This window comes from Antedon bifida, chromosome 1 (assembly GCF_963402885.1).
Source record: "Antedon bifida chromosome 1, ecAntBifi1.1, whole genome shotgun sequence".
Taxonomy (NCBI): Eukaryota; Metazoa; Echinodermata; class Crinoidea; order Comatulida; family Antedonidae; genus Antedon; species Antedon bifida.
Window position 1 is genome coordinate 7,116,151 of NC_136226.1, and position 16,437 is coordinate 7,132,587.

General features: G+C 35.7%; 1 protein-coding gene across 2 annotated transcripts in view; it reads right to left on the reverse strand.

The window, feature by feature from the left end:
• LOC144839949 (unconventional myosin-Ib-like) overlaps positions 1-16,437 on the reverse strand; it is a 41,177-nt gene that overhangs the window by 19,696 nt on the left and 5,044 nt on the right. Inside the window, exons 1-5 of one of the 2 annotated variants that reach the window (XM_078695554.1) lie at positions 7,643-7,754; positions 1,855-2,036; positions 1,397-1,512; positions 1,028-1,122; positions 686-790 (exon numbers count right to left, since the gene is read on the reverse strand). In XM_078695554.1, the coding sequence (XP_078551680.1) occupies positions 686-790; positions 1,028-1,122; positions 1,397-1,512; positions 1,855-2,013 (475 nt within the window). In that variant the 5' untranslated portion in view covers positions 2,014-2,036; positions 7,643-7,754. Of the gene's footprint in view, positions 1-685; positions 791-1,027; positions 1,123-1,396; positions 1,513-1,854; positions 2,037-7,642; positions 7,755-16,437 lie in introns of those variants that run through there. The other variant, XM_078695545.1, reaches the window with a different exon arrangement.

The window sequence follows — 16,437 nt, forward strand, 5'->3', positions numbered from 1 at the left end:
CGTTTCATTGATAACAAGTACATAATTGAGTTGTGAAATGAGACAACTGAATGCTTAGCCCTTAGGCATGGAGGCTAAGATATCAGAAGTGGATATCCATCAGCTAATCACTGCTCAATTACCTACCGATTCAGGTAGATCACGCATCTTAGGCTGCCAATCTCAACAAGGCCAAAGGTTGCATGCAAAATCACACAACATTACCGTAACATATTACAATAATTGGGTATACTATGGTATCTTAGATATCAGCAGAGATATTGTGTATTGAACAGTTCATATTTTGATATCGTATTTCAAGGTAAAGTAGGCCAAATATTTATATAAGGTGAAACACATTTAAATTTAAGTAGAAAGTACTTATGGAGATACAGTATAAGCCCATGTTGAGATATAAACTAAACTTTTGTCCCATCCTGGTGTAGAGCTCAACCCACTACAGTATACTGTATATTGTATACTGTTATAAGTCAACCCAATTTCACTTTCTAAAAACAATGTTTAAACATATAAAAACTTTTTTGAAAATAGAAACATGAAATGCTTGTAGACAACCTATATTTTAAAGAGGCCACTGTTACTGCTCATTTCTACAAACAAATCTATAAATTAGCTCTTATCTTTGTCACTTTCAATGTTACGTCAAAACAATCATCTTGATACTCCTTCACCTTGTCTAACTTACCTTCGAGCACCGGATTACTCTGAAGAAGCTGCTCTTTGACTGTATCCACATCCCTGCCCTTACCACAAACTGCTGCGACATACTGCATAACAATCTTACTTGCCTCTGTCAAGATCAAGTCAAAATAGTGTTAAGCTCTGCACCCAAATATGGTAGTAATATGACATCATCATGTCCATATATGGGCACATCACATTTTTTTACACCTAAAGTTTGAGAGTGTAGACAGAGCTTTAACATACACAAAAATGCTAGACAAAGATCCGATTAAAATCGGAGTGGTTAAAACCAAATACAAGGATCCTCCATATGACAAGTGATTGCATTAAAAAAGTTACTGACCTGTTTTTCCTGCGCCAGACTCGCCGGAGATTATAACGCATTGATCACGGTTTTTGTCCCTCATTGCCCGGTATGCATCGTCTGTAATCGCGTATCTAAATGTTGAAAGTAATATCAAATTTGATACAGTATGGACATTAATGACAATGTAGTTAGGAACTTATTTGCATGGGCGTTGAATGCAATTCAAGTATCAGGACTTTGTACCACAATCTAAATATTTTTCGATCGCACGCTTAACACAAACACACACACGTAAAAACCCTTCAGAGCAAATGAAAATTTGGTTTTCGTCTTGCTATGTTTGTGGTATCATTATGAGATAGAAATAGTACATGTTATGTTAATAGAACATAATGTTATACTTACATATGGGGAGGTAACTCATACAAGTTCATTCCGCGATATTCACTAATATTATTTTGTGAAAACAAAGGCAGAGGTTTGTAGGGGTTCACTGATACTACAACTTTGCCAATATACGTCTGAAAAAAGGGAAAAAAATTGTTTTTAATTATACCATAAAAGATATCATAAATCACCCAGCCTGAATCACCATCTTGTGGTCAATAGTTGAAAATCTTTATGTCAAAAATTTAGGCTTTTTTTAATTTTTAAATTATTCTATAAAGCGATAATGCAATTTTTACCAGTCAATAACCTTTCATGTTACTGTACTTTTTGATATTTTACATACATGCAAATAAAATCTTTTAGCAGACAGTTATTTTTTATTGGTAGTTATCTGCTATTAACAAAACCTTTGAAACTTTATTATATAAAACAAACAATACATTGAGATCTTTATCTAGATAGTAGATACTCACATATATCTCGTTTGCTTTGAATCTTTTTTGCAAGTTTTCAACAAACGCGTCTTCGGTCAATGGTTCAAGGAGGACGCAGTCACTGACTCCAATCATATTGTCCAGCAACGACATCATCTGGCTGTCCCCCGCCCTTGATGGGCCGTTGGAAAGCGCCATTTTCTAGTTGATAAGAATCAGATCTGAAAGATAAAAATATTCAATATGTTCACTTAACAAGAAAAAATAATATTCTTTACCAATTATTTAATAAGAATAACAATTTGAAATATAAAACATAAATAAATTGTTTAAATTTATTACATAATACAAATAAAAATTGTTTTAAAACAAATCATGATGTAAAAAAAATAATACAGTACTGTATACTGTTTCATTTTTTAACAAGACTTTATCAAAATACAGCTGCTTGTGTTATTAAATTTGTTTTGGTACTATTATACTTGAATTCGATTACTTTATTTCTGTGAAATCAACAAATTGTTTTCTTAGAAAAATGGAACAATACAAAATTCTATGAAATTCACAAAAGTTGTATTTCTAAAATACTTTAGTTTGCTCTTTTTCTAACATAAGATGTCGAACAACAAATTTTGACAAAAATCACATTTATTTCTCATAAACCCACCCGCCAACTCAGAATGAAACGACTGTGAATTTGTGTGCTCATAATACCTACATAATGTATCATGTTTATACCATGCAAAGTGTAATAATTCAAAAGAATGTGTTGCTATAAAGAAAGTGATTTGGTCGTGGGCTGCATTGGTCTAGTCTTGGAGTAGAAGGAGACTCCTAACACATTGATATTACTCACAGCATGTGTGAAACTCAGCACTAGGTTTATCTCATGAAGGGAGCACCAAAACATTAACTGTCTCAATATAGGGGCTTACCTATCAATTACATGCAACGTCATACTGACCTACATTCAATGGGTATAGGAAGGGCATGTTATTAATGGGGTAGTGAATGTTTGTGTTCACATTAATGCTGGCTCGAAGGGGGTAAAATGATGATTGCCTAACCTACATTTGAAAAGTCTCATTCATAACCAAATGTGTAACAGCTATACTTTATAAAATAAAAATATAATAACTTTATAAAATAAAAATTTAGTTTCGTGCCCCTTTCTTCATCAAATTTCTCGGCCTTACTACTTTTATAACTACAGTATTTATTTCTATTTTTTTTTATTGAGGGTTACAGTATGGCAACTGGATTTTAACAAAAATATTTTTGACTTTTCCTCAAGAAAAAAAATCAAAACATTTTAGTACTACATTTTAGAAATGTTGCCGATACTGTAATTTTCCCGATGACATTACATTAAAAAAAAAATCCCGAAACATAACTTTTCGTACTTTACTCTACAAATAAAATTATAATAGTGTTAACCATCAGGTTGATAACCCGGTAGTATCATTCAATCAGTCCCAATATGGCATTCCAATATGCTGATATCATATTCATATCGTTTGAAACAAAACACTCCCCCATATCTCATACAGAAATATTCGTATCAAATGAAAATTAAATTTGAAAGAATCAATCAAAGAAAGGGTATTGACTTGCTAGCAAATGAACTATAAAAAGTATAATCATATCTATTTTCTAACAGTTTGATTCAATTTGGTGGAATATGAAAAATGGCAGAAAACAAGAGAAAAACATTTACAATTACCCATTTCTACGCCAACTTCTTTGCGAATGTAAATGTTTTAAAAAATTCAACAAACAAAGAGAAGTAGAATTGTTGTATAATATCAATAACTGAAAATATTTACATTAAGGGAACAATGATATTTTTTAGGAAGAATCGCTGGAACTGGTTCAGACCTACAGAGGAAATGCTTTTGTATCGTACGCAGCATGTATAGTACAACTCCATAGGATCTGAATATGTACCCTTAGATAAGAAATAAATATGCAAAGTTTTTAATAAAACGTGTATAAACTCAGAATGTCCTTCCTCTATGTAAACATCAATACAAACTGACCATGTTTGATAAAAAAAAAATGCCCAAAAAAGAAAAAAAAATTAAAAGCAAATACACATAGTAGGTATTCTACAATGTTAATTGATAGACAGCCAAGACACCTAGTGTGTGTTTGTTGATATAGGTGTAACCACTGTGTCCTACATACACAGGTTAAATGGAGTCAATCTCATTTGCCAATGAAGACACATGATAAATGATTAAGTCCCTCAATGGAGATAGTGTATCACACAATATAGCACAGTTCTCAAAACAATGTGTACTAAAAGGCTTTGATACTGGATGCGCCATGGATTTAAATTACTAATAAACATTACATTACACATTTTAATAAACAAATTTTGACTTTTGGCAACCATCATTTCAGATCTAAAGTGTTGATCTAATGGTAAAAGTATTTGGTGGGATTTGTGTTTATTGTGGAATGTACCATTATTATTTTTACAATGGCATTTATGATGGAAATTCTTTCTCTCCTTGAGGTGGTCAATGGCAGTTTATTTAGGTAAGTATTGGATAATAGACATTGATGAGATACAATTGTTTACTGTAGTTTATAGTAGGTGCAGTTGTGAAGGAGCAGGTGTTTTTAAAGTATGTATTGTTGCAATTGCATAAATTACAATCAAAATAGATTTATATTTTGTGCATAAAATCTATTACATTTCTTGTCTACAGTACTTAAACATATCTCAGCTGGCTGAATAATTTATAATTTTGATAGTTTTAAAGTTAAAAACCGATAGGTTTCAGAATGTAACATAGACAAGTGCTTTCCAACAGGGGTACTGTACATACAGTACAGTATATCGTACTGTTGTGTTTGAATGTACAGGCTAAACCACAATCTAACTCCGATAGAACATAATTTAACTCAAGAATTAGAATTACATATAGAGAACTGCTTACTACTAGTACTATATCTGTGGTTGGTGTTAAAATAGAAGATGTGGTTATTAACTGGTAACAAACATCACCAAAACCGCAAACATAACAGTTGAGGCACCCTCGCAGTGCGTGGCTAGTATTTCCATGCTTACCGCAACGATTGCGAACTGCTTTTAGATATTCTAATCTACTATATGAACTATTACTTCGTCTACTTGAGAATTATCATTAGATAAACTTTTTAAAATTGATATTAAGGCGTGTTCGAAGTTCAATTGATAACAATAACAATCTTATGGCGGCATAATTAGTCCACTATCTTGAAACAAATAAGCCCTAGAGCCTGTTCACACTTACGGCGTAAGCCATGGCGTACGCCTTTCATAGCGTACTTTTACTGTATACGTTACACACTGTTGGGCACACTGTACATCGAACTCTGTATAAATATTTCAAAGGGAAACTAAATAATGGAAAAATAAAACCACTAAAGTGTACATGATTCAATACTTTATTAGAATGTTATATTTTTGTCAATAATTATAATAACTATCATTTATAATACACACAACAAAGCAGGAAATATATCTATAATGAAGCAAGCACAATATTCTACAGTAGCAGACATGTGTTATGATGTTTGCTATATAAAATATACATCAGGATAAACCCACACTAGATTTCAGACATTTCAGTTTTGATTGACCTAACTAAATTCATTCTCCCAATGAATGCATGTAATGAAACATCAATCATAAACATATAAATAAACAAGGCAATTACTGTACCAGGTTTTAATTACAGTAGGATTAATTGTAAAATAAACTAATACATAATGATCAATTAAGAAAGTTATAATTGTTACTTATATAAGAAATGCAATTAAAGAATGTAATAATGATTAGTAATAAGGTTACATGTTGAAATAAAAACCTGATTTATTTCATCTGCAGTGTATTGAACCAATAAACATTTTAATGCTTCAATCTATGGTATGAGAAAACAATTTGTGTTGCATACACAGTACTCATTGAAGCCGGTTTACACAAATTTCCGTTTTCAATTTTGGGCAATGCAACTCGTGGAGGGTTGCGAGAGGTGCCAAACAAAAGTGTAAAATGTATGCAAAAATGTCAACATGCACATCACAAATGTGTGAACTGTGCACATCTTAATTTGTGCCAGAGCTTTGGCCGCCATGCAGTTCATTACATAGTCGATCGTATTTGGCTATACAGTAGTATACTTTACTTTCTGCATGGATTTAGAATGATAGACCTACAGTACTGTATGCAGACCATGTGAATAACATAGCGTATATTGTGTAGTGTTTACACAAGGTGTAAATTATTCATAAAATATAATACCACCATTAAATGCAGAGCAGTGTGAACAAAATGTATGTCAATGGGATAATTACTAAATTAATAATCTTTGCATATGTCACATGTACGCGAACTTGATGGTAGTATTCCTGAAATCATGACTTCAAATGTTATTATTTGGATTTTTGTCACTTGATATGGAAGACAAAGTACTCTTGTACATGAACATTGTTACCAAAAATGATGTTTCAATATATTAAATAGATTTATTAAAACGTATTTAAAATGTATTTGTGATTTATTTCTCGAAAAGAGTTTCTGGGAATGAGAGGTTTGTGGAAATTGTATTGCTTGTCGATTACTGTACATTGATATTGAATGTATCATTGGTTTCCGCTTGAAGGCCATAATGATCCTGTAGCAATGAAATGAAACATTTTCCTAACTACCTACCCACGAAGATGCATTAAAATTCTTCCTCCACAGGAAGCTCTGCGGACTTATTAACCTTATCAGGGTTCGTCTCGTCTCGCTACGTAGCTACATACAACCTACTGGACATCAGTCGAGGTCAAGTGTCCAAATTATCTGATAATGGTGGTTATGAGATTGAGATGACCAACTGAAATTGAGCCAGGTGGTCAGAGGTTTTTTTTGCAAATTATCCACCTGTCTTAATTAAGGTACAGGTAAATGAATAAAACCAAGATGATTGATTTAAATACGACCACCTGTAATCAAATGGATAGAATATTCTTTAGATCTACAGTAGTTACTAGGTACACTATGCTATTTCAAATTACTTAATTGTGATGCCAAGACTTAACAACCTATTTAGTTTATCACTTCTAATAGCTATAACATTTATTTGTTGTAATAATAGTTATTTTAATCTACAGTAGGTACAACATATTAGTAATTATAATAATATTGTATTTATGTGATTTACAGTTTGAAGTCAGATATATCGCATAATTATATAGATTTTAGGCTTTCATCATTCATTTATTCGGTCAAAATCAACATACAATACATGATTACATAACAATGTTACAATACAAAAAGTTAAAACTTGAGACTCACAATTAAAAAGAAGGAAAAAATGTTATAAACAATCTAAAACAATGGTTTTTTTTAGAATAAAATATGTTCGATAGCAGCAGAGAGGTTAAAATGTGGAAGAAAATCCATTTGGATTCAAAAGGCAAACTCAAAACTGATGAAAAGAGAAATATGTTTACAGTACAAATGATATGATATTTAAAGTATAACAGTTGGAAAACATCTGGCTTCATATATGTTTACCAGTACCAGTCCATTTAATTGTTGAACATTATTATAAACATGCTTCGGCGCTAGTACTCAAACCTAACCATAATACATTTCCTACTTTGTGTTAGGGATGGCATTAGGGTTAGGTCACGCCATCAGCACCCACTAGTATGACCATGCACATGGCATATGAACCAGGGAAGAGTTTCACTTGCCCTGCTATGAATGAATTATTTCAGAATAAAAACTGTTAATTTCTAGAATATGTTATGAATTTTTATAAAAAAAACAACTTTGATTTACCTGTTATACTTTCACCCTGGCCGACTAAAGAGCAAATACACCTACTACCTGTAATCATTTCCTGTACAATATTTGACAATTAAATGGTTGTATAAAGAGGAGTAGGATAAAGGATAGACAGTGGTAAACCACAGGTACAATAGTGTGGTATTGTGACGGCCTGATGATTCATTATCCAATCATGCGAGGCGACACAGATTGGTGGTTACATACCATACATTCATGTATAGTTTATTACGTTTGACTCGTACTGTAAATCCAAGGATGTATACTAAAAGGGGCACTCTAAGCTAAAGACAGTCCAGTTACGTTATTTATTTTATTATACAGTACTTTACAGTATACGATGTTCACACCATCATGCATTAAAGACCCCTTCCCTGCAATTTTGGACGTTTTTTGGAAAATAATACATATATATCACTTTAAAAACATTAAACCATGTCATTCCTTGTCTTAAATGTACGTTTTATGGTAAATTATGATAAAAAGTGAGAAACAATGCACTACCTAAGTAGCTCGCGGCGATCGACCTCTCGTGGACGGTCTTAGGCCTAGCCTAGCTAGGCTTAGTTTTGTAGGCCTAGCTGGTAAACATCGGTAACGTACGAACATCGTACGCTAGCTTTATACCTAGCCTGACGTTGTATAGTTGCTGCATTAATTGTCTTTCTATTTTTGCCAGACTCTGTTGATACAAATTGGGGAAAACCCGGTATTTTCGCTGAAAAGTTAGGAGTCTTCCATTTGTTTTGGCCTCACGATCGATCGAAAAGTGGGCGAATTACAGGTGAAAAACAAAAATATCAATCCGCGCGCAATGCATTTTGGGATTTATAGCGGGCCGCTATAATTATTAGAATCGACTTATTTTTCACATTTTTAACCGTTTAAAGACGAATAAAGTTATCGCAATAGGACCATATAGTATTATTTTTACATTAAATATAGTTTGTGATCTTAAATTAGATCTAAAAAACGTAGGGAAGGGGGCTTTAAGATTTGTGATACAGTATAAGTACAGTTTATTATGTTTGACTCGTACTGTACTGTGCATCCAGGGATGGATACTGAGAGGCACCCTAAGCTACTGTAAAGATGGTCCAGTTACGCGATGGTGGTTTTTAAGATACAGTATCTTACAGTATACAAGGTTTACACTGTACCACTATGCATTAAGATTTGTGATACATAACAATTTATGGGTTATATCCAAGGATTGTGGTATTAACTATAAGGGACAACCTAATGCTAGGAGCTTTCGCTGGTGGTCTAGAACATAAACGCACATAAAATTATACTATTGTACCATAACGTTGTACCAGTGACGTAACGGCTATGATCGCTCACTGGCTAAATTAACCCAGGGCCCCAGAGCTTATGGGGTCCCTGAGCAGTGCCCAGAAGAAAAACAGGCATTAAAATATGTCAAAAAAGGCTAAAAACGTCCGAGGCCTCTAGCGTTGGAGAGCCACTTAGGGTTCCTAAACCAGGGGGCCTCAGGTCTCTACGTTACGCCACTGCGTTATACACGTTGATACAGCAGTTATATGAGGTAATTGTTCTATTCACAAACCACACAGATTGAAGTATGAAATTTAATTCAAATGTCTTTTACAGTATGATAGGTTATGAACTTGAAAACAATAGAACAGGAAGGCATGATATTTACAAATTAAGATCTTGATTATGGCTTATATAACGGTTTAAATGAAGTGTAAATGTAATAATTCAAATGGAAATGGAGTATTCTACATAATAGTATAAGTCAGTCATTTTTACCTTGGCCACTCTTTCTGTTTAAAACTGGGTGTAGGCTACTGTATGTTTATTTTTCACAAAAATATTAGATACCCGGAATCTTCCATTGAATACAAAATTATATCAGAAGATTACATGGTTAATAACTTAATACTGGAATACACCGTCACACCTTTATTTAAATCTTTCCTGTACTATATGTCTCTGACAACCATACATCCTGTATTATCTAATAAAACTTTTTTTTTCGATTCTTTGGAAATTGAATCTATTGAATTATCTGGAATGTACTGTCATTATATGGTAGTACTTTACCTACTGTACCTGAACATACATACAATAGCCTATTATTATACTTGTGAGGAGAAAACCATTTAGAAGAACAAACAAACAATAAACTATTGTACAAATTGACCACTCACCCACATGTATACAGTAATGGGTGGGGTCACTCACCCAATGTGTACAGTACATACCATATAAAGAAACCTATTATATTTCAACTGACAGAACCACAAGTACTGTAGGCTCAATTTGATGGCCACCTCAAGTACAGATTTAACGCTACTGTACTGTAAGTACACAGTACATCCATGTACATGCTAAAATAAATCATGCGCTATGAGCCTGTGCTTAAAGCACAAAGTAAACATACCCCAGTGAAAAAAATTCTCTTTACACAAGGATAGCATCCGATTCTATTAAATAAATAGTAAAGTCTATTTATCTATTGGCCCCTGGATTATATTTTAACAGCAGAACACAAGAAATATGGAGACGACCTGCTCAAACGATACAGTTACTGTACTACAGTACAATATAATTTTTAAAGAGTTTTGCATTATAAAACAAATTTACATATTTTTTTAGTAACGGAAGCTTTCTTTTTCACAAAAACCTATAAAATGTTTATTAATTTTAATCTTACAAATGGTAGTCAAAAGAAATTGTTCTAATAATATTGAAGCTTTCCTTTTTCACAAAAACCTATAAAATGTTAATTAATTTTAATCTTACGAATGGTAGTCAAAATAAATTGTTCTGATATTGAATTAAAATAATTTTATGAATGGCATTCTATAATCTTAATCCAGTCTGGGTCAATAGTTGCAGTTTACAATTATATACCTGTATAGAATATAAATTAGGGCAACTGAACTTCTGTATATTTCCATTACACACCCACTTCACCTGAATACAAAGGCAGGAATTCCTGGACCAACACACATGTAAATTATATGGATGAATTAACTGTACTGTACAAGAAGAATTGATATCTTCATAACAGTACACTAACTGTTAGGAGGACTACTGTAATTTATGAATAAATCAGGCACAGATTTAGGCGGGCGCCCCCCTCCCCTACTGTGAAATGTCTTTTAAAAATAAAATAAAGACTATTTTTATTTTTCTGCAACCTGGCGGATTGTTTTATCATTTCATCATGAAACCCCAACCCCAAACCCAAATCTATAATGCTGGATTAGCCCTGTAAATTATTGTTTAATTATTATACTATACTGAACCTCTCTGGCCCAACAGAAATAAGATCTTTTTGAGGCTGAAAAACCAAAATGTACAGTAACGTGCTAGGTGTGCTTGGACAGCAACCCTTCAAAGTCTTCAGCCTACTACAGTATAGCCTAATTTAACCACGGAGGAATTGTATTTTAACACAGTACCCATCCAAGAAAAATCTTGATATTTAAAAAAGTACCTTTAAATACTTCCACCCATCCTACAGTATGGCTCTTTTATGTTCACAGTACAGTATCGAAAAGTATGATTCATTTGCAGTAAAAAATAATCTCTCATCCTTCTAAATAAAAATGTCAATCAATAACTACATAATATCACCCTTATAAATATTAATGAATGAAGGGGTAAACAATGGCGTAAATATTGTTTTATACAAATCATCTTCTGTACAGTATAAAATTGCAAAAGTAATTTTACTAATGGCATTATGAATTTAATAATGCCTGGTAGATTACCAGCAATATACGTTAGGTCTATACACTTTTTTTTATTTGCAACCAGTTGCTGAATGTTCTTTAAATTTTATTATTTATGTTCTTATTTTTGATCTTATTTCAATCATACACACTGTCTGTGCATGTTACCATTAAAGTTATTGTAAATGTATGCTTCTTTTATTTCTTGAACTGTTTCTAAATAATGTTGAATGAATTAAAAAATGTACAAATTTGGTATCCATATTAGAAAACATTGTTTGACGCTGATTGTGCTATGGTATTCTAATCTTAATGGTGATAGTATTACATAGTCCTTATTTTTCACTAGCTCATCAAGCATAAAGTGACAGTATGTATACTGAAGTAGTCCACAGGCCTAACGATTTGGACATTGGAATAATATTAAACCACGCCCTGAATAGGATTTTTTCTAAGCTAATTCACAATATCCACCTGGTGTGATATTGTAGTCATTTTACTAACCATAAAACCCAAACAATATTACGCATTCAACAATCTAAATAAACTAACCACCCTCATATGGTTCCTGTCCATCTCATTAAACTCCGATTTAAAGGGCAGTATACATTTACGACTAACACAAGCACCCTTATAGATTTAAAAAATGACCAACTGCAAAGTATTAAGTATGCAATATGAACAATAGACCTTGTTTCTAGTGAGATCTATTGTGGTACAGTAAAACAGAAAATGTATTGTCTACTAGCATTAATAGGATATTTGTGATTGGTAACATAATATACTATAGTGACTGTTCAATCCCTCATGGGTAGACTAGCATAAACTAATCGTTGACAAATGTTTTCATAAATTGAATTTCACAAATATGATGTAGACATTAATTCATCAAAAAGAATATTTAAAAAAAATTGTCTCACCACTAAGTTATAATATCCTTCGCAATATTGTAGGACGTAATTGTTTTACGAGTTGAAGACTTATGAATGATGGATGACGTCGTCCCATCAAAGACAGTGGAATTGAATATTCGACAATATTACAGTATAGTTATCACTTATTATAAAAAGCAATGATCAACCAGATTCGTTTTACACCCCCTGCGGCCCTACAATTTCACCCATGAGTCACCGATTGTGGTATTCAACTGTTGTTACATTGACCTTTATATTATTGTTGGAGGAGACGAGGACCACACTCAAAGTTACTTATTTTACTGATAACAAACAAATTTATAAAATTGTTTACACTGTCAACAATTTATCCTTGATACCATTAAATAATATAAATATTGTTTACTGTAGATATGAGTTTAAGGAGAAAAAAAACATAATTTTTCTCAGAATATTAATATTCAAGTTAAATACTGTTTGGTTTTATAAGGAGATAATAATAAACAGTAGCCTACTGCACCAATACTGTACTGTACAAACATTATTAATAGTTAATTTAAACCAATCAATCATTACACCCAGATTAAAGCTATTAAATAACTAATAAATTATCAGAATAAAATATCATACAGTAGATTAGATTAGAAACTCCAAAGGCCAATTATTTTTTCCGCGCCAAAACAAATGTTCTGTAAGAGCCCATTTCCGCTGCAACAAATATTACCGATTAATACTGTACCATGTGAATAAATTACTCTTAATTTATTGGCAGCAGAAAATAATCATTTAAAAACACAGCACAAACTTAGCAGAATTGCCATTTAAAAATTTTTTTTTATCAAATAAAAGTTTGAATTTTGCGTTAGGCAGCAGAAACAGTGTACTGTAGTAGAAGAGAAAATATGCAGAAATGTCGGTTTTTATAGGGTAGTTTTTCTTTTCAATTTCAAACGCTTGTAGCAAGGTAACGCTTGTAGATTTACATAACAAACTAATGAGTTATGTCAGTAAAACAAGGCAACCTGTAACTTATCAAACAAATGGCAACCTAGGTGTAGGGTGTTGTGAATGACCCTTTTGCTAATAGCTTGTCTCTTGCTATTCAACCAGATCCTCTATGAGAACAAACAGTGCATTAAAATACACAAACCAACAGTGGTGTTGGTAGTCTATGAGTGCCGCTTACCTGGATAAACCAACAATAGCCCCTTCTCCTCGAAGAGTGAGATATAACTCGAAAAGTAGAAGTTTTCATTGAATTCCCCTCTCCACAAATGGTATAGTCCATGAACTATGCCCTCAAGTGGGAGCCTGCCCACAAACCACCATCATCATTTCGCAAGACCTCTTGTCTGAGGGGACGGTGGGAGGGCGTTTATCCAGGTAAGCGGCACTCATAGACTACCAACACCACTGTTGGTTTGTGTAGTCTATTTCGTGCCTAGCTTACCTGGATAAACCAACAATAGCCAGTGTAGCACCGGACTAGATACTAGTCGGCGGTGGGAGACAAGTTTAAAAGAGCTTTGTGTATTCATTACTTTCAGCTCTGCTGTGGCTACTGGTGCAAGGTTTGTGGAGATATTCGATAGGTGGGAGAGTGAATACTGACTGTGTATGCCACCTTGCTGGTACCACCAGAAAACAACACGTATGCAATCACACACACTGATGCATGTGAACCGGTGGTGGAGTGTCTGATAAAGCACATAACTCAATTTTCAGTTGTTGAATTTGCATCTGACTGGTGCGGGGCACCGAGGCAGTGATATTGAGACACTCCTTCTGGCAGTGCGGTGGATTGTAACTTAACTGCCCTCACTGGAGACAAGTATATATATGTATTATATCACCCAAAAGATAAGTAGATTTGGGAATGATAAACACAGTCAGTAATCTGCAAGCTGTCAAGCATCAATACTAGCCACACTCAAACCTAACCAGATTTGAGGAGTGTGCAACACGCCTCTGCATTCATATGTTGTTTCTCCAATAAGAATGCCAAAAAAGGTGAGAATTGTAATGGGCCTTGTCGAAAGGCATCTGACTGATGTATCAGAACGGCTAGTATGATACTGACGTCCCAACAGGAACTAGGGCCTTAACATGAGGCCGATCTCTAAACATCTCGCAAAGCAACCTGAAACTGCAGGAGATGTAGATATGCTCAAGCCGTCTTTAAAGGTCGGAATTACAGCACCCAAGGCAGACCGGTAGCCGGACATGGTGCGGACCTGCAGATCTGACTCAAACAGATAATGCAGGAAGGCGCAGACTTTACCTAGTTCTCTTTCATTAGGTCAATCTATTGGCGCTTGCACCATTTAAAATAGTGTTTTAGTTGGCTATTATAGACGGCGAGTAGGGTTCCTGTCGGGAACTCGTCACAAGAAGGGCGGCCAGGCCATTTGGAATGTCCGAGACTCTGAGCTGATCCCCGACAGTGGCAATACAATCAGGTCGAGGGATCGGGGGTTCGGCAAAGTTCAGTCCTGCGTCAGCAGGTCTCCCTGAATCTGGAGACGTAGAGGCTGATCGTAAAGCAGGCTGATGAGCAGAAAAACCCACGTCTGTTGTGGGCAACGGCTCTATCAGAAGTACTCGGCATTAATGGCGTTGAATGTGCGTCAGGACCAACGGCAGTATCGAAATTTGTGGAAATGCATGAGCCCAAAACCGTCCCACGGTATGGACAGGCATCCACTGCCCACGCATGTTCATCTTGACTAAGTGCGGAAGATGCATGCTGCCTGACGTCGCAAACAGATCTATGTGGGGCCGCCCAAAGTGGTTGAAATTTGGGTGGCAATCGGCGGAAGGAGACGCCATTCCGTAAGATGTAGATGTGGGTTGGGACAGAGTGTCCGCTTCCACATTCAGTCGGCCTGCAACTTGGGCCACTGAGTTCTACGTTGTGGTCTGTGCACCACATTAGTAACGTCCATGTGTCGCAGCACAGTGTTGGGGACCACATGTCCCCTTGCTGTTTATGTGAGCAACCACAGTTGTATTGATGGAATTGGCGAGAACATGGCGATTTGCCAGATGGGGTAGGAGAGCTTCCAATGTACGCTCAACTGCCCAGTTCAAAACGGTTGATGTGGGCATGTCTCCTTGCATGATCAAATGCCGGAGAAGCGACTTCCACTGACAGTGCATAGCCGCCCCAACCTACTTCGGACGCATCCGTTTCAAAACGGAATTCCGGCTCTGACCTCTGAATGGGTCTGCCCACAAGCAACCAGCCTTCCGCAAGCTACCAGATGCGTGAGAATGAACGCATTCATTACAACCACTTTGTGAAGTGAGTCTGATTTTGGACGGTAAGCTGCCGGGAGGTGCAATCGTAATGGTCGCATCCTGAGTCGGTAGCACGGAACGAGGGCGACGAAGCTAGACAGTGACTCTATGTGCGTAGCCAGTCATACCCCGTCGGAGCATGAGCATGAGATGTAGCACTGCATATCTTGCCTTGGCCACTCGCTCATATGGATGGGCACGCATGGCCCGTTACCAAATTGATTTGAGCTCCGAGATAAAGAGGATTCTGTGTAGGCAGAAGACAAGATGTTGCTTCATTTACGCCTGCAGACCTTCCTCCCCAGGCCCGTCTCGTTCTCCCATACTTATTCTTGGAGAGCGAGACCATTGTAAAAAACGAGGTTTGCTGTGGGCCTATATATCAATATATGAGACTGGGGGAGGAGGTCTTATGCGAGAGGGTGCGTTGGGCTCATCCCTCGGCAAGCTCTCACTGCTACAGATGGCTTGCAGTAACACCGGAGAAAACTCATTCACCCCGGGACCGCAGAGGCCGCAGCGTTGCATTGTAGCTGCATATTGGAATCCTGCTTGTTCCGTTACGAGGCGGAAAAATGCTAGGCTGTTTAACAGCTGGTCCCTGGACTGGGCCACGATAACCAATCGTCTAAGTACATAAATGTTTGATGTTTGACTGCCGTGTTGGTGGAAGAACGTTTCCAGCGTTCGTACCAGGCGTGTCACACACGCAGGGCCGTTTAGAGGCCGAACAGCAGAGCGACGAATTGGTATAAGTGATCATGGTTTCGAAAGCTCATGATCCTGACCTGCAATAGGCATGTGAAAGCACTCTTTAGCGCCTTTCGGTCTATTGTGGCAGCCCAGTCGCCTCGTCTTAGCCCCAACAGGATAGATGAAGGCTGTC